The 21,737-nt window shown below is 41.6% G+C and overlaps 1 protein-coding gene across 1 annotated transcript in view; it reads left to right on the top strand.

Annotated features, from left to right (window-relative positions):
• LOC142150704 (zinc metalloproteinase-disintegrin-like protein H3) overlaps positions 1 to 21,737 on the top strand; it is a 45,561-nt gene that overhangs the window by 13,622 nt on the left and 10,202 nt on the right. Inside the window, exons 9-14 of the mRNA XM_075205901.1 lie at positions 2,165 to 2,236; positions 3,565 to 3,734; positions 9,068 to 9,149; positions 11,392 to 11,522; positions 14,139 to 14,314; positions 16,738 to 16,829. Coding sequence (XP_075062002.1) covers positions 2,165 to 2,236; positions 3,565 to 3,734; positions 9,068 to 9,149; positions 11,392 to 11,522; positions 14,139 to 14,314; positions 16,738 to 16,829 — 723 coding nt within the window. The remainder of the gene's footprint in view (positions 1 to 2,164; positions 2,237 to 3,564; positions 3,735 to 9,067; positions 9,150 to 11,391; positions 11,523 to 14,138; positions 14,315 to 16,737; positions 16,830 to 21,737) is intronic.

Raw genomic sequence — 21,737 nt, 5'->3', positions numbered from 1 at the left:
TACTCATATGCTCAATTCATGCCCTAAAAAAATCGGGAAATGCCAGGTCCTAACCAGTTCTGGAGAGGTGAAGTTAGGGTCCCTCATCATCATCATCATCATCATCATTTATTTATATAGCGCCACTAATTCCGCAGCGCTGTACAGAGAACTCATTCACATCAGTCCCTGCCCCATTGGAGCTTACAGTCTAAATTCCCTACTATAGACACACACTCACAGACAGACAGAGAGGGAGAGACTAGGGTAAATTTTTGATTGCAGCCAATTAACCTACCAGTATGTTTTTGGAGTGTGGGAGGAAACCAGAGCACCCGGAGGAAACCCACGCAAACACAGGGAGAACATACAAACTCCACACAGATAAGGCCATGGTCAGGAATCAAACTCATGAGCCCAGTGCTGTGAGGCAGACGTGCTAACCACTAGGCCACTGTGCTACCACTCCATGTTCTACGAAATTAAAAGTTTGTGCTTTTGATGTTACGGTTTCCTTTGCTACCAAATCTTTCATGTCCCAAGCACTTATTGACTCTGGAGCTGCAGGAAATTTTATTTCTAAATCCCTCGTGAATCAATGGTCCCTACCAGTGATTACTTTGAAAATACCTATTACTGTGACTGCTATCGATGGATCACGCATTATTAATGGTATCATCACCCAGAGTATGTCTCCAGTAACCCTTCAAATTGGTGTATTACACCAGGAAGAAATTTCATTTTTAATTCTTCCTGTTACTACCAGTCCGATTGTATTAGGCCTTCCATGGCTTCAACGTCATTCTCCCCAGATTGACTGGCACACTCCTCAAGTTACGTCTTGGGGCCCTGAATGTCATCATCGTTGCCTCTCTCAAGTCGTTCCTCTCAAGATACAGCAATCCTCCATTTCACCTTGTTCACCGGGACTTCCTCCTCAGTATGCTTCTTTTGCCGATGTATTTGATAAAATTCAGTCTGAACGTCTTCCTCCTCATCGTTCGTGGGACTGTCCGATTGATCTTCAACCTGGCAAGACTCCTACCAGGGGTCGTGTGTATCCACTTTCGTTACCTGAAACTCAAGCCACATCTGAGTACATCAAAGAGAATCTCCAGCGAGGATTTATTCGACCTTCTACCTCTCCCGCTGGAGCAGGGTTTTTCTTCGTAAAAAAGAAGGATGGGTCATTATGTCCTTGTATAGATTTCCATGGACTTAACGCCATAACTATCAAAAATCGGTATCCCATTCCATTAATTACTGAGTTATTTGATCGTATCAAGGGAGCCCGGATCTTTACCAAGTTGGATCTTCGTGGTGCCTATAATTTAATTCGAATCAGGTCCGGTGACGAATGGAAGACAGCTTTCAACTACCAGAGGACCATAGTACCAGCTATATTACTCTGGTAAGAACATCATCTGGTGATATCCTGGGCAAAGACTCCTAGTGCCCGTGACATTTTGATAGTAAATAGGACTTATTTAGGGCTCCGGTTATGGAGCACGGTGGCGCCATATGTAATAATTTACTTATTACATTAAATGCAGCACTGCTCAAAACTGGAGCAGAGTTGTCCTCAGCCCTTTCAGAGGTGATGGAGAATTTTGGAGCGGTGAGGAGGGGAGATAGTGACGTAACACGTCTCATGGTAATAATTAATCTCATTCCTATGCATGCACGGCCTCTCTCTACACCACCTCCGGCCATGGCCCCCGTTATACAGTGACCGTCCAGAGGGAAATGGGGAGGAACGAGTATAAATGTGTCCACATTTCTCTTAATACATAGACCCCTTAGAGTGTATCAGAACTAAAGATTTTCTGATGATAACGGGTTAACTCAGGGTTGGGGAATCATTTTCTCTTCATATTTCCAGTCATTAAGGACATTGTAGGGAGTCTTTCATGGCCTTAAAGAGGAATAGCTTATTGTCAGGAAGATTAAACAATTAAATGCAAAGTCAAACATTTCCTATATTTTAGTAACACATATATGTCTGTTAATATGGCTTTTGCAGTGGGTAAAGTTGTGATTTAAGATTGACCTCATTCATAGGATTGGGGTACTAATCCTAAGAGACAAGGTCAACTATCCAGTAACTGATGACATTTCTGAACCAGATAAAAATATTGTTGAGTCAAAGGGTAATGATCTTTAAAAACCCAATTTTCTGTTTTAGTTTGAGAAATATGGCCGGAATGCCACAATCATCAGAAATAGAATCTTTGGGATGGTTAATTACGTTAACAAGGTAAGTCTGCTTACAGGTTATTAGTACAATAGCTAAGAAAAATGTAGAGGAGCGCTGGTTATAGTAAAATATTATTAATTCTCATATTTATTAAGAATGAAACAATTTATAAATATATATATATAAAAACATAAACAAATAATATAATAAAATGTATATTCCCTGATTATGGCAAAATTGAAAGACAGTTGTTGATAAATCCCGACTCCTTAGCATCAATAATTTGCAGGTTATAATTGATGAATAACCCTTATATATGCAAATACAAATGGCCACACAAGTTCCATACATAATTTTAAAAAATTCTGTCACTTCTGATGAAACCGCCTCCTTTAGAGGCGGAGAAATGTGTCAGGTATATTAGTGCCAAACTGACTGAAATACTCAGCTTCTCGTATACTAACAGCAAAGTGGATTTTTTGGCCTTTCCAATGCCTTTTTGGACTGCATAAAGTTTGGAGCGCTCCATTCGGATCAAGGTATGACATTGATTACATCTATTTACAGTGGAATTTTCCTTGGCTTCCAATTGTTGTCTAATTGATGGACTATGTCATATTTTTCAATTAATGGGATTCCTGTATCCTAAATAATAGCTGTGGACATTTTTCTAAATATTGATTGAACAGTCTTATTGACATCGGAAATATTATCGGATTGCCTTATGTGGAATTGTTTTTGGACAATGTATTCTAACCACATAATCTATTAGGGGACTTTGTTGTCCTGATTCTTTGAACAGCAATTTTTAGAAATATGTTTTTATATATATTTTTTTAGAAATTGTTTTATTCTTCTTATTAAGATAAATATGTGAATTACTAATATTTCACTATAACCAGCGCTCCTCTACAATTTTGTTAGTTTTTGTATATATCTGGGAGAAGCAGTATCTGCTGTATGTTGCAGCAGCGTTTGGTGAAGTATTTTATGATATTTTACCAGTTAGTGCCTAATTATCTGTTTCTTTGTATTATTACAATACCTCAGAACAATTGGTAGTTCTGTGCAGTGGTGTATCAGAGGCAGCGCATTAAATGCAACCTTTGTCATTCCTTCTAGAAACTGCAAAAATTTATAAAAGTGCACTTTTGAAGACAGATATAGCCATTTTTAAACAGCATTAGCTGTACCAATGAAGTAGAAATCAGTAATTTAAACTTATTTTAACAAAATTGCCATTTCAATTGAATTCCCTTCATTTTTCTGCTGCCATCTTCAAAATGTGCTGACTGAGAAAGCTGCCTCATTAACGGCACACACTTTTAACTAAATTTACCCAAGGTTTGCCTCAAAGTTCTCCTCCTCTGTGATAAAGCATTGTACAGGTGTACAAGAGCATAAACACTATAGTGGCTCTTATTGGGATTGAAATCTGGGATAACAAAAACCAGGTTGAAGTAAACGGCTCGGCTCCGGGGAACTTGGATCGCTTCTCTGCGTGGGGGAAGGAAAGTATCCTGCCTAGGGTTACAAACGATAACGCTCAGCTCATCACGTAAGTCTGTCCGTATGGAAACATATTCTATGTCTCTGAAGCTGGTGGTAGTCATTCAAACGATGAGCAGAACCCAGACAACGGATACCCCGACAGGAATACACCGAAGGTGTATTCCCTTACAGACTGCTAATACTGATAGCTTCAAACACAGACCTGAAACACTGCAGACGAAGCGATGGTTCATGTCAGGAATAAGCCCCCTCTAGCTACTCCCGTATTTAATATCTTTTCATATATTACAACAGTCATACAATATATCACCTCTATTTTGTCATGAAACTGCTCCTGAACCCTTTTATCTGTCACAAACTGCCCTATGCGCACTCGTGACTTGTAAGCTTACTGTAAGGGAACACACAGGAATCCAGCCCAAATCTCACACTTACCTCTTTCTCTAAGGCTAAAAATTTACCAACACAGACACCCGCTTCCACCAGTTACGTATAAGGCCCATAGCAAAACTATTACTCAATTGTCCAATTGCGCACACTCTGTGCTCTGGTAGCTAAACAGTTAACCCTTCACACTCTGGTTTGTAAAGAGTTAATCCCAGCCAAGCATTCTCTCTCTTCTAAACAGGCAATGGATTTGTTCTAACTTTTCTGTGGAGTGTCACACAGACCCAATTTTATTATTAATAAATCCCCTATGCATTTACCCATCTATTGATGCCAAACAGGCCTAGGTACAGAGTATCAGTTGAGCTTATACTCATCTCCTCAACTTCTCTGTGTGGCTGAATTCATGATTTGACATATGAGCTGCCCTTCAACACAAAAGAATAGAGGGATATGTGGTTGATTACTACTTTTATTGATTTTAAGTGGCATATTTCAATACTGAAATATTTTTGTCTATATAAAATATAGTCAAGTCAGCACATGGTCTCCTTGAGCCAGACACTATGCTGAGTGGATCCTAAAAGTCTATTCAAGTCTCAAAACTCCATCCTAGGCCAGCATATAGCTCACCGCAGGGGCCTTTAAATCTGCTACAGGTGACACTCCTATCTAACACTGGAATTTGCAGAGCCACTGAATACACACACAACAGACTCTCTGACTTCGCATTTTACACTTTAGTAGCTCAATTTATCAATGGACCCGCTCCGAGGACAGTGGCAGGTGGGGAGTTTGACTGGGGCGGTACACCTGTCAAACCGTAACGCAGGTGTCCTAAGGCGAGCTCAGGGAGGACAGAAACCTCCCATGGAGCAGAAGGGCAGTTATGATTAATGCCTTATTCCCCACAATTATGTGATGGGTTAACCGTTATAACTGTAATTCCTCTATGATCACTACAGTTCATACCTCAGAATACAGTGCCAGGGCTATACTAGTTATAGATGTGAGCAGATTGCCTTATTCAGAACTATGCATGTTGCTGGATGGTAAAGTGGTGTGAAAGCTAAATAGTGGGCGTGGCTGTGCTTAATAGTAGGTATGGTTTATTTCAGATTGGGACTCATAGTTTAAGTAACATTTATTTAGAAAAAGTTATTTTGAATAAAGTGGGGTCACATATCCCAAAATACAGAACTGGCATTATGCAGTTGTCAATACACAAGATATAAGAAATGTGTGATTTGCTCTGGGCACTTTACACCACTATTCTGAAGGGTTATTATAAAAGCTTGAAATAAATCTGTTGCAAAAGAATCTCAATAGTTTATTTCAAAGCTTTAAATATTGGATAGGAAATGTATTTACTTTGTTGCAACTATTGTGCTTTAAATATACCCTTTGGAATGCATGCTCTGTTTTTAGTGAACTTACCTCCATACACAACCTCTTCCTCTCAAACAACCTCAACCTGCTGGCAATAACAGAAACATGGCTTACACAATCAGACACTGCCTCACCTGCAGCCCTTACTCATGGTGGCCTCCATTTTACCCACACCCCCAGACCAGGAGGCAGACAAGGAGGTGGGGTTGGACTACTTATCTTCCCACAGTGCACATTCACAGTTCTACCAAATGTCCCATCACTCATGTTCACATTTTTTGAAGTATATACTGTTAGGATTTTTATTCCATTCTCTGTGCGTATTGCTGTTATCTATTGTCCCCCTGGACCGCACCAAACATTTCTTGAACATTTCTCTGCATGGCTCCGTCATTTCTTATCTTCTGACATCTCCACCATCATCATGGGTGATTTAAATATGTCCATTGATAATCCATATTCCACTTGTGCTTCCAAACTACTCTCTATAAATTCCTCCCTCGGTCTCTCCCATTGGACTGACTCCTCTACTCATCAGGATGACCACTGCCTTGATCTTGTTTTCTCTAGACTACTGATTTCCTTAACCCTCTTGGATCATCGCATTATCAGTTACAAGCTCTTCCACCAGTACTTTAACCTCTCTGCTGTATAACTCTACCAAGCCTCCTCATACCTGCAGAAATCTTAACTATTTTCATTTTCAATAGTTTTCCACCTCTTTCCAACACCTTCTCTCCCCAATTTCTACACTTTCCTCCCCTGATAGGGCAGTACCTCATTTCCACTAGTGTAAATCTCGTACTTGTAATGCTTTCCATACATATACTTCTATCTACCACTCATATCAAAATGCCCTTGACACTGCTGAATAAATATACTTACAATCTCTCTTATATGCTAAGGCATCTAAACCTTTTTAACACATTTACATCTCTTCTCAACCCTCCCATTCCAAACCCTCCAACTACCATCAGTGCCCAAGATCTGGCTTCCAACTTCAAGGATGAGTGTCACGGCTCTGAATAATTTTAGTGGATCCCTTGTCTCTACTATAGATAGTATTAGTAGAGGATGGTGGAAGTAGAACACGATGATATGCAGAGTGATGGTATACACAGGTTTAAAAGTTCATGGCTCATAAGCATCACTGAGAATAATAACACAGGAGATAATAGTAGTGCTGTAAAGTAGTATATTGACTGATGGTACAACAGGAAAAAATAAATATATATATCGGCAGAGCTGAACACACGGCAGTTGGTCAGATTGCAGAAACAAATCACATATGCTACTTCATAGTTGGTAACCCTTGGCAACAGCATGAGATGAGCAATACAACAGTTCAACGCAGAGGTGATGAATAAGAACACTTGAATCCAATAGGTAAACACACAGCAGATGAACTAGAATCACTGGTACAGCTAAAGTCCAAACAGAGTAATATATAGACTTGGCTGATCCGAAAATAGAGATGATTCAACTAGCAGGTGGTTACTGGTATCACAGTGATTCTTATCTAGCAGAGTAGTAAGCGTTAAACAACATCCAAGGACTTGGATGTACATAGACACATGCAGCAAGATGTTGCCTAGAAGTAGCAGCGAGGTGAGGAGTATCTGAACCCTGCGTGGAACTACAGGTAACGGGTGTTTCAGTCTCAGGTGCAAGGTGAGTTCACTGTAGTATGAGGCAGCTGAACAGAAGCACGTAACTTGAGCTGAAGAAATAGCCACTGGCACAATAATCAGTTCACAATAACAGTCCAGCAAACAGGTAAACAGCAGAGTGATGATAAGCCTTCAGTATAATTTCTAAGCGGATGATCACAAATTTATCTATCCTCTCCTGATTTCTCACCATCTCGGTTGACTCAAATTAATCACTGTCTTAATGCCATTTCATTTCAGATGTCCTCTCGCCACCTCTAGCTCAATATTTCAAGAACAGAGTTAATAATATACCCACCCGCCAACAGCAGTTACCTACCTGACATTTCAATTCGTTTTTACATGACTATAAATCAAACCCTACTAGCCCATTGTCTAGGTATAATCCTTGACTTATTAGAATTAGAATTATCCTTCGCTACCCACATCAAATTTATATCTGAATCATGTCACATACATCTAAAAACATTTCCAGAATACGCTCATATCTCAAACAAGACATTGCAAAAACCTTAATTCATGCACTCATCATCTCCCACATTGACTATTGCAATTCCCTCCTTACTGGTCTTCAGACTCTCACCCCTACAATCTATTTTGCACGCAGCTGTAAGATTGATTATCCTTGCAAATCGTTCTTCCACTGCTGAACCACTCTGTCAGTCTCAATATTAGTTGCCTGTTTTTCACCAAATACAATAAAAAAATCCTTCAACTAACATAAAAACTTTAACCCTATAGGCAATAGGATTATAACCAAGTGCTAATTATTATTAAATCCTGAATCACAAGAATAACTAATTAAAATTAAATATATACGCTGTAAACAAAACCCCCGTTTCTACACCTCAGTGGGGATATACGCAGCTATTCAATAGAAGTTGTTGTGTTTCAACTTCATAACAATTGAAAACAAAATAAAAAAGTTTGTTCAGAGATAATTGACATTGGGTATTGTTTTTTTCCTATAAGTGCACTATAGGTAATCCTTTTTTGAATACAACTTATCATAATCAAACTGGTACTAGTAATTGGCATGTGAATTTAATTTATTTTATTTTAGATGTTTTATGCTTTTAATTATATTGTATTGTATAATAAATTTAAAACATAATTGTCAATATAGTTTTCTGGTGGTATTTTACTCTAGAGAGGATATACTTGCTCTTCTCTCTATTTTTCATTTAACTAACATACAAGGTCATCAACAAAACTAGACCAACATACATCAGCTTACTTGTCTCAAAACATCTCCCAACTCGATACCTCTGTTCTGCACAAGATCTGCATCTTTCATTCACACTAATTACTTGCTCTCATTCCTGGTTACAGGACTTTTAATTTAGGCTGCACCCACTTTGTGGAATTTTCTCCCTCGCACAATAAGACTTTCCTCTAATCTTCAAACCTTCTCTGAAAACCCACCTCTTCAGGCAAGTTTATAAAATTCCTCAACCATCCTTTATTTTCCTAGATTATGCAATTACCATCCCTTTGCATATAAGACAACAACACTTTGACTAACATTGCTGTGTGACAGGACATTTTTACCTTTGCAATCTAGCTGGGCAAATATGCAAAAGGTAGCACTTAACCACATGTATCAGACGCCAATTGTCCCATAGAGCAGAGCCCTCTTACCTCTTTGTCTGTATTACCCAGCATTGTGTTATCACCGAAATTGTTAAGTGCAACGGAATATGCTGGCGCTATATAAATAAATGTTGATGATGATGTTGATGATTGTTCATAGAGATATGTGTGTGATAGAACAGTGGATGTAACCTAAACCCTATGCTGAGTTGTCAATCTGGAGACGGGGATGGAGTCCTAAATTAGATCTATTATATCGCACCTGCAGCTTACAAACAATTTGCATTAACAGTTTATTAAGTAATGGAATTGTTCTAACAGAGTTTTTTTTGTCTCTCAGAAACAAAGACTTTGACGGTCCTACAGTTGGGCTGGCATTTACTAGCTCAATGTGCACCAGCTTATCTGCTGGGGTCATCCAGGTGAGATTCACACAATGGATCGTATTTACATAATAATGGTAATACACTATGGTGGATTTTATACAAGTGGAACCATCAGTCAATAAAATATTGTCAGAAGTAGAAACTAAGGAGTCTATGTACTAAGGGTAATATGAGACAGTGGCACATTTGCCTTAGTACATGGGCCCCAGTGTTCCTCTTTGTCGCTTAGTGAGACTGCCCGCCAGAGGAGTTGGGATAGAGATACATCAAGCACACATGGTAATGAGATTTATCGCTAGATGCACCACTCCCCCTCCTCCTCTGGGAGGCACAATCCTGCACAAATCAGCTTTGTCCGGCCTACTTTGTATGTAGGAAACAATATATATATATATATATATATATATATATATATATGGTGCTGCTCTGCTACAAATTATGTCACTGTGGCGACTCTTTACAGTTCAGTACCAATTGCATATGATTTTCATAGACTTTGACTATTCTAGGAAAGTATTCATATATACCAGCTATTCCTAACCCGTCTCAGGACAACTTTGTGTGACACCATGTGTCATGAGGATTTATGGTATTGGAGGAATACTCTTAGAAAAAATTTCAGGTATTAAATGGGGCTTATATGGGAGCTACACACTAACTGTATGTAGTACAAATGGTTATATTATATTTTAAGATTGTTGTGTCACGATTAAGGAAATTAAATGGTGTCTGTGTAGGAAACTGTTCTGTAACTCCGGTAAGGTTGTGAACCCCTGATATTGATATATCCATCCATCCATATATGTATGCATAGAAAGTGTGATGTAACAGTTGGCAAAAAGTAAAAGGTGTCAACTATGAAAATCCTGCACGTGCCCCTGTGACAGCCCCAATCCTATTATGCTGTTTACATTTGGAATTACAACATTTGAAATCGTATAATTGCAACAGAAGAGTGACATTGAAAAGTTCATACTGTTGAAAAAGTGGCAAAGTTAGACCACGTTTCAGTGGTCTAGAAGGAGCTGCCACTATGACTCCACTATGATACGCTGGCTCGGGGACGCATTTAGAAATAAAACAACATTTTTATAAATCTAGTGCAAAGAAATAAAAACATTGGTATACTGTAGAATCCATTATTTCATAATCTTTCTGAGGCAAATTGTTCCAATTGACAGACGTTGCCCAGACCTTTCCCTTTGTGTAAGCAAAATAGAACTGAAAACAGCACTAATGTAGCAGCAAAACTAACTCCTAAAACAGCTGCTGTAAGTATCTGACTAATTCGGCTGAGCACGGTTAGGGGTCATTTGATGTTTCTATCTCCCATTGCATGTAGTATACTGAGCAAAGTAGTGCCCAGGTTTCTGTATAAATACGCAAGTCCGTCAAGTTCAACCTATATTAAATTATGAGCAATAAATAAATGTTTTAGCTTTTCCTGCACTACCCCCATTTGCAGCAATATACACCTTAGGTTAACATCCAATTTAACCAATATTACAAAATATCCAAAAAAACAAATAAAGTGTACTTGGCGCTATTGATACATTATACAATAAGAATAGAATTTCATTAATTATACTTTAACCTACAGTACTTGGTATTCCCAGGTGATCTTCCATCCAAACACTAACCCAGTCTAATCATACTTAGCTTCCAAGATCAGACAAGATTGGGCTTGTTCAAGGTAGTGAGACTGTAGGCTCATATAAACAAACAATTTCCTTTAAAAGTGATGTATGCTTTCTTCTCAATAAAGGTGTATCACTTCCTCTTATTCCTCCAGTGTTACATATAAAGAAACAAACACAAAAAGATCATAGTGCAAACTGTGCTAACTCTTAAACCTAAACAACTGCAATCTTTCTTCACAGCAGATATAAAATCAAATTATATTTCAAACTCATAAATGTTCTCATCCACTAGTGTATTATCAATCTCCTTTTCTTTCCTCTCTTAGAGAGGTCTGACTTTACATGAGTTATTTACTTTTTACAGATGAACCAAACTTTTCTGTATTTCAAATTATAATTGTGTTGATCCTGTCCAGGGACTGATTGTTTAATGTGGTTTAAATGTGACCCGTTGATGTCTGAGATGTGGCAACGTCTGAAACGTTTTATGTGATGTCATCTGTGACATCATTAGGTAATATGTTATGCAGAACTATAACATTTTTCAGAACCTATCTTTGCTTTTACATTTCTCCCTGTGTGCACTAAATCCTCCAGCACAGATGGTGTCTCTGACGTACTTCTCTCCACATTCGCAGGATCACAGTAAAAACGAAGTCATGGTCGGTGTCACACTAGCGCATGAAATGGGCCATAACCTTGGATTGAGCCATGATGACGTTAACTGTTCATGTTCTGCAGGGCCATGCGTCATGTTACCAGTTCTCAGGTGGGATTATCAATAACAACTAACATGTACTAAAGGTGGTTCTAGGTGTCCAGAATCGTATCCACCCTAAAATACAGGATCATATACACACAGAAATGGCTGCAATGTGGCAGATTGTGCTCTGTTCACATGTAAATTGAAGTTATTTTCTCCTAGATGTAATTGTACTCCAAGATGATTACAATACACATGTTCAAATAATAAAGCAAATTGTAGCAATGCTACTTCTTCCCAACAGTTGCAGGCCTTTTAAATCTCCCTTTCTCTCCCTGTATCAGTGGTGTACACAGTGGGGCTGAAAATGGGGACAAATAACAAACTACTTTTCATAGGGTCTGAGAGACTATGAGGTGGGCGGATGGGACAACAGTCTGGGCCCAGGGTATCCACAGCTCCAACCGCATCTGCCAATCAACGACGTCACTTCTGGCTTCCAGCTCGACCGTTAGTAGGGCAATGGCCGGGCACCGAACTGTCAAACCGCTGCGTCCTGGCGGGGGAAATTTACAAGGGAGTAATTTATTATCAGCCCCCTGGGGCTGATTAGTTTAGGCTGTGCCTCCCTAGCTGCTATGGGTATTTAAGGCAGGGAGGACTGAGCCTCCCTGACGGTTATAGCGTTCACAATCTGCACTGTTGCTGACCTGCAGTTTGACTTCTGTTATTACCTGACCTTCTGTTGTGACCATTGCCTGTACCTTGGACCTTGCCTGTTTGCATGTTACCCTGACCTTTTGACTTTGCTGTTTCTCTTGTGACCCTGACCTCTGCTTGGATACCGATTTGCCTATCTGCTACAAACCCCTGACCTGGGCCTGCCACTGACCACCTGCTCCAGCCAGGGCTAGCGCCTCCAGTTCCATCTGAGCTACGGCCATCATAGTTGAGATTTTACTTCACTGAGCTTAAGACCTGGTGGCATCCTAGTACCTGTGGGCACATAAAGCTCCACGTGAAAGGAGGCTGCTAAAGGTGAAGACCTCTACACTATCATTCTAAAAGCTCATCTTGGTGCTCGTGAGCCATAACAATAATATAGCAACCCAGTGCAATGTGCATCATACGTAATATCCTCACAAAAAGCTATATATCTCCCATAAAAAACAGATCTACTAATACCAAAGGATTCCACTATTGCCTGAATTGCAAAGGTTGTAAGAACAATAATTTGAATATAACCAAACCAGTTATTACATTTAAATTAAACACCGCTGGAAAACAATTTGAGATTCAACACAACATCAGTTGTAATACTGAAGGGGTTATATATATGTTGGAGTGCATGTGTGGCCTCCAATATATTGGAAGAACCAAACGTCCCTTAAAAACCAGAATCGCTGAACATCTGGCAAATATTAGATAAGGTTTGAAAACACACAGTGTTTCCAATCACTTCATCAATAACCAGGTGTGTAATCCGAACAAATTGAAATTTTTAGGGATCCAAGACATAGAGAAATTCTGGCGAGGAGGAGATTTCCTAGCAAATATATCACATATTGAACCTAAGTGGATATACCAGATGAAAACACTGACACCCCATAGTCTCAATAGTGATTTTGATTTAGGTTATTTCTTGAAGTTATAAATATACTGTTTTTAAAATATAATTTTTATATATCCGTTTTAGTACTATTTCACTTAATATTAATCAGGACGCATAAATTAAATATTTTCATACACCTTTTATATGTTTTTAATCCTAATTGAAATAAAGAATTTTTATCTAATGAGAACTGGAAACAGAGTATAAATCAGTCCCAAAGTAGTGGGTATGCATCCTTGACAAAGTCTGCTAGCCGGATGAAACGCGTTGGGCTTAATCGTCACAGCCACCGTAGCCGCGCGTTCCAATGTGTTCCACTGCGGCTCATACTCTTCCCGCCTTCATAAGCGGCAACATTGAAAACAACCACAAGCCGAAAAATACTGTACGCATTGGCTTTCTCATCTGGACAATGATCAAGCATCTCAGTAGGGACATGTAGGGTAAGAAAACCCGTTTTTTCCCTGAAATTGTTTTATAGGTTGGTTCCAGCAACGCAATTTTGCAAAAAAAGCTATAAACATTATATGTGTCCTGACTCATTTTTTCCCACATTATATTTATTATACACAATTCATTCATGAGATTAGTATTGTGCCCTTTATTTAATTACAGATATTTGTTTTTAAAAGGAGCAGCATTCTGATCTAGTGAGAGCGCCTCATCCCACTTTTTTATTCATCCGCAGTACGTTTATGTAGTAAAAGCTCATCTATGATGACCGTAACGCAGATGGAATCGGAGGAGACAGGTGTCCCTCCTTAGAAAGTTTGCATGTCTTTTTAAAATGTTGCTTTTGGGCCTAGACAAAGCTCTAGTTACACCCCTACCGACTGATGACATCACTGACATCTGCAGAGACCTCCTGCATCATCAAGCATAAGTGTGAGTGTAGGGCATCAAACAGAGGGAAAAAAATAATGAATTAAGATGGCAATTAATGATGGGACAATGGGGTGTGTGCAGACTTAAACTTTTTGATGGTGCCAACAACCCATTTTGTTATAATCTCCTTTGTGTTTTCATCCAATTATTGACAATTTATCTACCTCTTCTATTTTTCTGTGCAGTGCTAGACTCCCCAACCGGTCAAGTAACTGCAGCCAGAACCAATTCAAGAAGTTCCTTTTGAAGAATGTGCCAAACTGTATGATAAACAAGCCCAATAGAGAGAAGGATTTAGCCACAGCTGTGTGTGGAAACATGTTTACTGAACTGGGGGAAGATTGTGACTGTGGCACAGTGCAGGTATCTGGGTGAGGAGTGTGACTGTGGCACCGTGCAGGTAACTGGGGGAGGAGTGTGACTGTAGCACAGTACAGGTATCTGGGGAAGAATGTGACTGTGGCACGGTATAGGTAACTAGGGGAGGAGTGTGACTGTGGCACAGTGCAGGTAACTGGGGGAGGAATGTGACTGTGGCACAGTGCAGGTATCTGTGGGAGGAGTGTGACTGTGGCACAGTGCAGGTAACTGGGGGAGGAATGTGACTGTGGCACAGTGCAGGTATCTGGGGGAGGAATGTGACTGTGGCACAGTGCAGGTATCTGTGGGAGGAGTGTGACTGTGGCACAGTGCAGGTAACTGGGGGAGGAATGTGACTGTGGCACAGTGCAGGTATCTGGGGGAGGAGTGTGACTGTGGCACGGTGCAGGTATCTGGGGAGGAATGTGACTGTGGCACAGTGCAGGTATCTGTGGGAGGAGTGTGACTGTGACATGGTGCAGGTATCTGGGGAGGAATGTGACTGTGGCACAGTGCAGGTATCTGGGGGAGGAGTGTGACTGTGGCACAGTGCAGGTATCTGGGGGAGGAGTGTGACTGTGGCACAGTGCAGGTATCTGGGGGAGGAATGTGACTGTGGCACGGTGCAGGTATCTGGGGGAGGAGTGTGACTGTGGCACAGTGCAGGTATCTGTGGGAGGAATGTGACTGTGGCACGGTGCAGGAATCTGGGGGAGGAGTGTGACTGTGGCACGGTGCAGGTATCTGGGGAGGAATGTGACTGTGGCACGGTGCAGGTATCTGGGGGAGGAATGTGACTGTGGCACGGTGCAGGTATCTGGGGGAGGAATGTGACTGTGGCACAGTGCAGGTATCTGGGGAGGAATGTGACTGTGGCACGGTGCAGGTATCTGGGGGAGGAATGTGACTGTGGCACGGTGCAGGTATCTGGGGGAGGAGTGTGACTGTGGCACAGTGCAGGTATCTGTGGGAGGAATGTGACTGTGGCACGGTGCAGGTATCTGGGGGAGGAATGTGACTGTGGCACAGTGCAGGTATCTGGGGAGGAATGTGACTGTGGCACAGTGCAGGTATCTGTGGGAGGAGTGTGACTGTGGCACGGTGCAGGTATCTGGGGAGGAATGTGACTGTGGCACAGTGCAGGTATCTGTGGGAGGAGTGTGACTGTGACATGGTGCAGGTATCTGGGGAGGAATGTGACTGTGGCACAGTGCAGGTATCTGGGGGAGGAATGTGACTGTGGCACGGTGCAGGTATCTGGGTGAGGAGTGTGACTGTGGCACGGTGCAGGTATCTGGGGAAGAATGTGACTATGGCACGGTATAGGTAACTAGTGGAGGAGTGTGACTGTGGCACAGTGCAGGTATCTGGGGAAGAATGTGACTGTGGCACGGTATAGGTAACTAGGGGAGGAGTGTGACTGTGGCACAGTGCAGGTAACTGGGGGAGGAATGTGACTGTGGCACAGTGCAGGTATCTGTGGGAGGAGTGTGACTGTGGCACAGTGCAGGTAACTGGGGGAGGAATGTGACTGTGGCACAGTGCAGGTATCTGGGGGAGGAATGTGACTGTGGCACGGTGCAGGTATCTGGGGGAGGAGTGTGACTGTGGCACGGTGCAGGTATCTGGGGAGGAATGTGACTGTGGCACAGTGCAGGTATCTGTGGGAGGAGTGTGACTGTGACATGGTGCAGGTATCTGGGGAGGAATGTGACTGTGGCACAGTGCAGGTATCTGGGGGAGGAATGTGACTGTGGCACGGTGCAGGTATCTGGGGGAGGAGTGTGACTGTGGCACAGTGCAGGTATCTGTGGGAGGAATGTGACTGTGGCACGGTGCAGGTATCTGGGGAGGAATGTGACTGTGGCACAGTGCAGGTATCTGGGGGAGGAATGTGACTGTGGCACAGTGCAGGTATCTGGGGGAGGAATGTGACTGTGGCACGGTGCAGGTATCTGGGGGAGGAGTGTGACTGTGGCACAGTGCAGGTATCTGGGGGAGGAATGTGACTGTGGCACGGTGCAGGTATCTGGGGAGGAGTGTGACTGTGGCACAGTGCAGGTATCTGGGGGAGGAATGTGACTGTGGCACAGTGCAGGTATCTGGGGGAGGAATGTGACTGTGGCACGGTGCAGGTATCTGGGGAGGAATGTGACTGTGGCACAGTGCAGGTATCTGGGGGAGGAATGTGACTGTTGCACGGTGCAGGTATCTGGGGGAGGAGTGTGACTGTTGCACGGTGCAGGTATCTGGGTGGAGAAATGTTATTTGTTATTTTTTACTGACAGTAAACCTAATGACAGATAAGAAAAATTTTCAGAAAGACACCCCAATGTCTCCTTAATGCTAAAAGATTATGACACAATATAAGTAATTTGCCCATGGAGCTGGCCCAGATATCATCAGATCTTATTGTTGTATTTTAAGAATGCACCAACCCCTGCTGTGACGCTGCTACCTGCAAAATGAAAAAGGGCGCTGTGTGCGCAGAAGGGGATTGCTGTGAGAATTGTAAGGTAAGTATGTGGCTCAGTGCATGGTCCCACACCATGCAGACACTTCCTCCTATAACTAGTATGACGTTGTGACACATGCGTCTCACATGCTCAGAGGATACCCCTTGTCGTGCCCGAATAGGGAAGAGGGGTGGTCCGGGAGGCAAGAACAGCATCACTGGGCCCCTACCCAAATTGTGCGATGCACTGTTGCGCCCCTGATCAAAAGATACTTTAGACATTGGGGTCCCACACCCTTACTAGTTACTTATAATTAATTTACCCACTTTATATCCAGTGCCACCTTCACATATGTTGCCAACGACCTCATATGTTGGCTTTAAAATAACAGTTACTGTTGGGAGGGGAACATTGGGAGGGCACAGAATATAGGAGCATTTTAGGTGTAGCCTGAAGGACACATAAGGTCTCATATACAGATGGGACACAAATCTGTTGATTTATTTGCTGCTTAAATTCCATATTTCTATACCACATGAGCAGGGAATCTGCACTAACATAATTCCTATGCAGACTCAGGCACATCATTCACTTATTACTCTTACAGAGGTGGAGGGAACTGATGTTATCATGTAGGGCAAGTACAGTAAAGACTTGTTCATGTACTTGCAGCCTATGTAGAGGTCAGCGTCTGCGGGTGCTCGTCCCCTGGTGCTAGACACATGCTGCTGATCTTGCAAGTGTTATATAAGTTCCTCCCACGTTCGAGGAAAACCCCATACTGAAAGCAGTAGGACTCTTCTCATACCCCTGGGGTGGTGGTGTATGGTAATTATATAAATGTATTTCCCATGTATGGTCCCAGCAAGCCCTGGCAGCCATAAACTGCTTGGGTATGCCGGTGCTTCTAGAACTACAAGTGTCAGCGTACCTATGACTGCCAGAGCATGCTAGCACTTGTAGAACTACAAGTTCCACTATGCCCTGGCATCCAGGGTTCGCTGGGACCTGTAGTGCACCTTTAATAAAATACACTGAAATAACACACACTCACCTTGAAGTGACTCCTTTATTAATAGAGATGGTCACTGACCCCCGTGTTTTGGTTTTGGATTCGGTTTTGGATCTGGATTACCGTCGTGTTTTGGTTTTGGTTTTGGTTTTGCAAAACCGCCATTGCGTGTTTTGGTTTTGGTTTTGGTTTTGTTTGGTTTTGTTTTGCTATTTTTTGGGAAAATCCATGTTTTTGGGCCTAAATTAACCCAATTTAGTGCTCCAACTGTTTTAGAGACAAGTAATCTAATTGTTGAGGTAATAAATCATCCAAAAAAACAGTTTAATTCTTCGTTGGTAGGCCTTCATTTATTCTACACACAAAACAGATTGTCTTCCTCTCCATCTATGCATATTGGCAATGCAGCCATCGTCTTTGGATGTATATTACACCCTACACTTATAGTTAAATATGTAAAGAAATGGAAAAAGACAGTTTGCTTTCTGTCTCTATAGGCCCCCCTCCACTTTTTTAAAAAAACCAAAAATTCAGCCATTATAGACTGTACAATATTAATTGACATGGAGAAAGCCAGTTTGGTTTCTGTCTCTCTAGGCTCCCCTCCACTTGTATAAAATACTAATAAATTCAGCCGTTATATACTGTACAATATAAATTGAAATGGACAAAGGCAGTTTGGTATCTGTCTGCATCAGATCCTCTCTCCACTAGGAGTAAAATAGAAAACTATTCAGCCGTTATATAATCTAGAATATAAATAGAAATTGAGAAAGGCAATTTGGTATCTGTCTGCATCATAATCATCAACATCATCATTAGCGCCCTCGTCGCCTACACAAATCTCCCCCTCATCCTCTTCTAATTCCAAAGTGGCATCCTCAATTTGGGTATCACCGGCTACACTCGGGCTATTAAGGCACACATCAGCAGAATGCTCACGATTAGACATCCTACTGTTGGATGGACTCTCCACAGGGATTGTTGTCATTTGTGAATCAGAGCAAATATTCTCCTGTAATGCCTCACTGTTATCTTGCAGCTCGGCTTTGACGCGTAACAGTAGTTGTGCACCAATTGTAGGCTGGGTAAATTTTTGGGATCTGCCACTAATAGCCAAAGGTGAAGGCCTCATTCTCTCTTTGCCACTGCATGTGTAGAATGGCATGCTTGCAATTTTTTTTTTATCGTCACTTAACTTTTGCTCAGTTACACTTCTTTTTCGCTTCAATACAGTAAATTTTTTTGGGGTTTTTGTTTTTGCACTAATTTGAAAACACTCTGTTGTTTGACATCGCCTTGGCCAGATGACGTACTGGGAACACTAACATCAGGACTGGTGACAGAACCTGGTTGCTCATTCAGATCATATGTGGACTGCTTTGAATCCATTCTGAGCGCAAACCACTGGGGAGTGCTAAAAATTATTTGGTAGATACTGCTGACAGATATGACTTTTGACAGCCAGAAATATTAATGCACAATTAGGGAGTACACCCCAAAAGCACTGAGGAGTGCTAAAAATTATTTAGTAGATACTGCTGACAGATATGACTTTTGACAGCCAGAAATATTAATGCACAATTAGGGAGGACACCCCAAAAGCACTGAGGAGTGCTAAAAATTATTTAGTAGATACTGCTGACAGATATGACTTTTGACAGCCAGAAATATTAATGCACAATTAGGGAGGACACCCCAAAAGCACTGAGGAGTGCTAAAAATTATTTAGTAGATACTGCTGACAGATATGACTTTTGACAGCCAGAAATATTAATGCACAATTAGGGAGGACACCCCAAAAGCACTGAGGAGTGCTAAAAATTATTTAGTAGATACTGCTGACAGATATGACTTTTGACAGCCAGAAATATTAATGCACAATTAGGGAGGACACCCCAAAAGCACTGAGGTGTGCTAAAAATTATTTAGTAGATACTGCTGACAGAAATGACTTTTGACAGCCAGAAATATTAATGCACAATTAGGGAGGACACCCCAAAAGCACTGAGGAGTACTAAAAATTATTTGGTAGATACTGCTGACAGATATGACTTTTGACAGCCAGAAATATTAATGCACAATTAGGGAGGACACCCCAAAAGCACTGAGGAGTGCTAAAAATTATTTAGTAGATACTGCTGACAGATATGACTTTTGACAGCCAGAAATATTAATGCACAATTAGGGAGGACACCCCAAAAGCACTGAGGAGTGCTAAAAATTATTTAGTACATACTGCTGACAGATATGACTTTTGACAGCCAGAAATATTAATGCACAATTATGGAGGACACCCCAAAAGCACTGAGGAGTGCTAAAAATTATTTAGTAGATACTGCTGACAGATATGACTTTTGACAGCCAGAAATATTAATGCACAATTAGGGAGGACACCCCCAAAAGCACTGAGGAGTGCTAAAAATTATTTAGTAGATACTGCTGACAGATATGACTTTTGACAGCCAGAAATATTAATGCACAATTAGGGAGGACACCCCAAAAGCACTGAGGAGTGCTAAAAATTATTTAGTAGATACTGCTGACAGATATGACTTTTGACAGCCAGAAATATTTATGCACAATTATGGGGGACACCCCAAAAGCACTGGGGAGTGCCAAATATGAAGAAAAAATAATATACCTCTATCCTCCTCTCTGCACTAGCGATTTTGGTTAGAGCAATTGCAAAAACAATATTGTATTCTCTGTCCCTGCTCTAATTAGCCTATGACTACACCCTGCTCTCTCCCTCTGTCAAATGGCGATGGATTGCTGTGGAGGCGTGTATTTATAAAGTTGAAGTATCGCGAGAAACGAGCCCCGAGATCCGACGACGTCACAATGACGTTCGGCCTCGATTTGGATTTGGAATGGGCGGGAGAGTACCGAGCTGCTCAGCTCGGTACTCGGATACCCAAAGTTCGGGTGGGTTCGGTTCTCGGAGAACCGGACCCGCACATCTCTATTTATTAATAAAAGACCCTGACACACATACCCTCTTATACTCATTTATTGCTCACCTAAATGTCCTTGTAGCTGCTTTTTTTAGGGTGAACCCATGCTGCTCGTTCGGTCCCTGCACCCCCCCCCCCTCCAATTTAGGGGTGTGCACCGGCCACTTTTAGTGTTTTGGGTTCTGATTTGTTTTGCCAAAAAACCCCACTCAAGGTTTTGGTTCTGATTTAGGGTTTTGGGTTCTGATTTTTTTTAAAAAAAGCATAAAAAGTGCTAAAAACCATTTTTTTTTTCACTCCTACACTATTATTAACCTCAATAACATTCAATAACAATCATTTCCACTAATTTCCATTCTATTCTGAACACCTCACACCTCACAATATTGTTTTTAGGCCAAAAGGTTGCACCGAGGTAGCTGGATGTCTAAGCTAAGCGACACAAGTGGGTGGCACAAAGACGTGGCCCATCTAGTAGTGGCACTGCAGTGGCAGACAGGATGGCAGTTTGAAAAACTAGGACCCAAAGAGCACATAATGCCAAAAAAAGAGGTGCAAGATGGAATTGTCCTTGGGCCCTCCCACCCACCCTTATGTTGTTGAAATAGGACATGCGCACTTTAACAAACCAATCATTTCAGCCACAGGGCCTACAAAACTGTGGCTGAAATGATTGGTTTGTTTGGACCCCCGCAAAACAAGCTGGCAAAAAAAAAAAAAGAGGTGCAAGATGGAATTGTCCTTGCACCGCTGTAGACTTGTGTCCGCCAGAAACAGAGACACAACATACGCTTTAAACCGAGGATCGAGCACGGTGGCCAGAATGTATTCCTCTGACTTTAAAAGAGTGACCACCCTCGGATCCTGGCAAAGCGTACGAAGGGCTTCATCCACAAGAGCTACATGCTTTGTGGAATCGCAATGCTCCTCCCTCACTTTCTCCAGCTGCTTGTGCAACAGCCTGATCAGGGGAATCACCTGACTCAAGCTGGCAGTGTC

The sequence above is a fragment of the Mixophyes fleayi genome, chromosome 4 (genome assembly GCF_038048845.1).
Source record: "Mixophyes fleayi isolate aMixFle1 chromosome 4, aMixFle1.hap1, whole genome shotgun sequence".
Taxonomy (NCBI): Eukaryota; Metazoa; Chordata; class Amphibia; order Anura; family Limnodynastidae; genus Mixophyes; species Mixophyes fleayi.
This window is presented reverse-complemented; position numbering and strand designations above follow the sequence as displayed.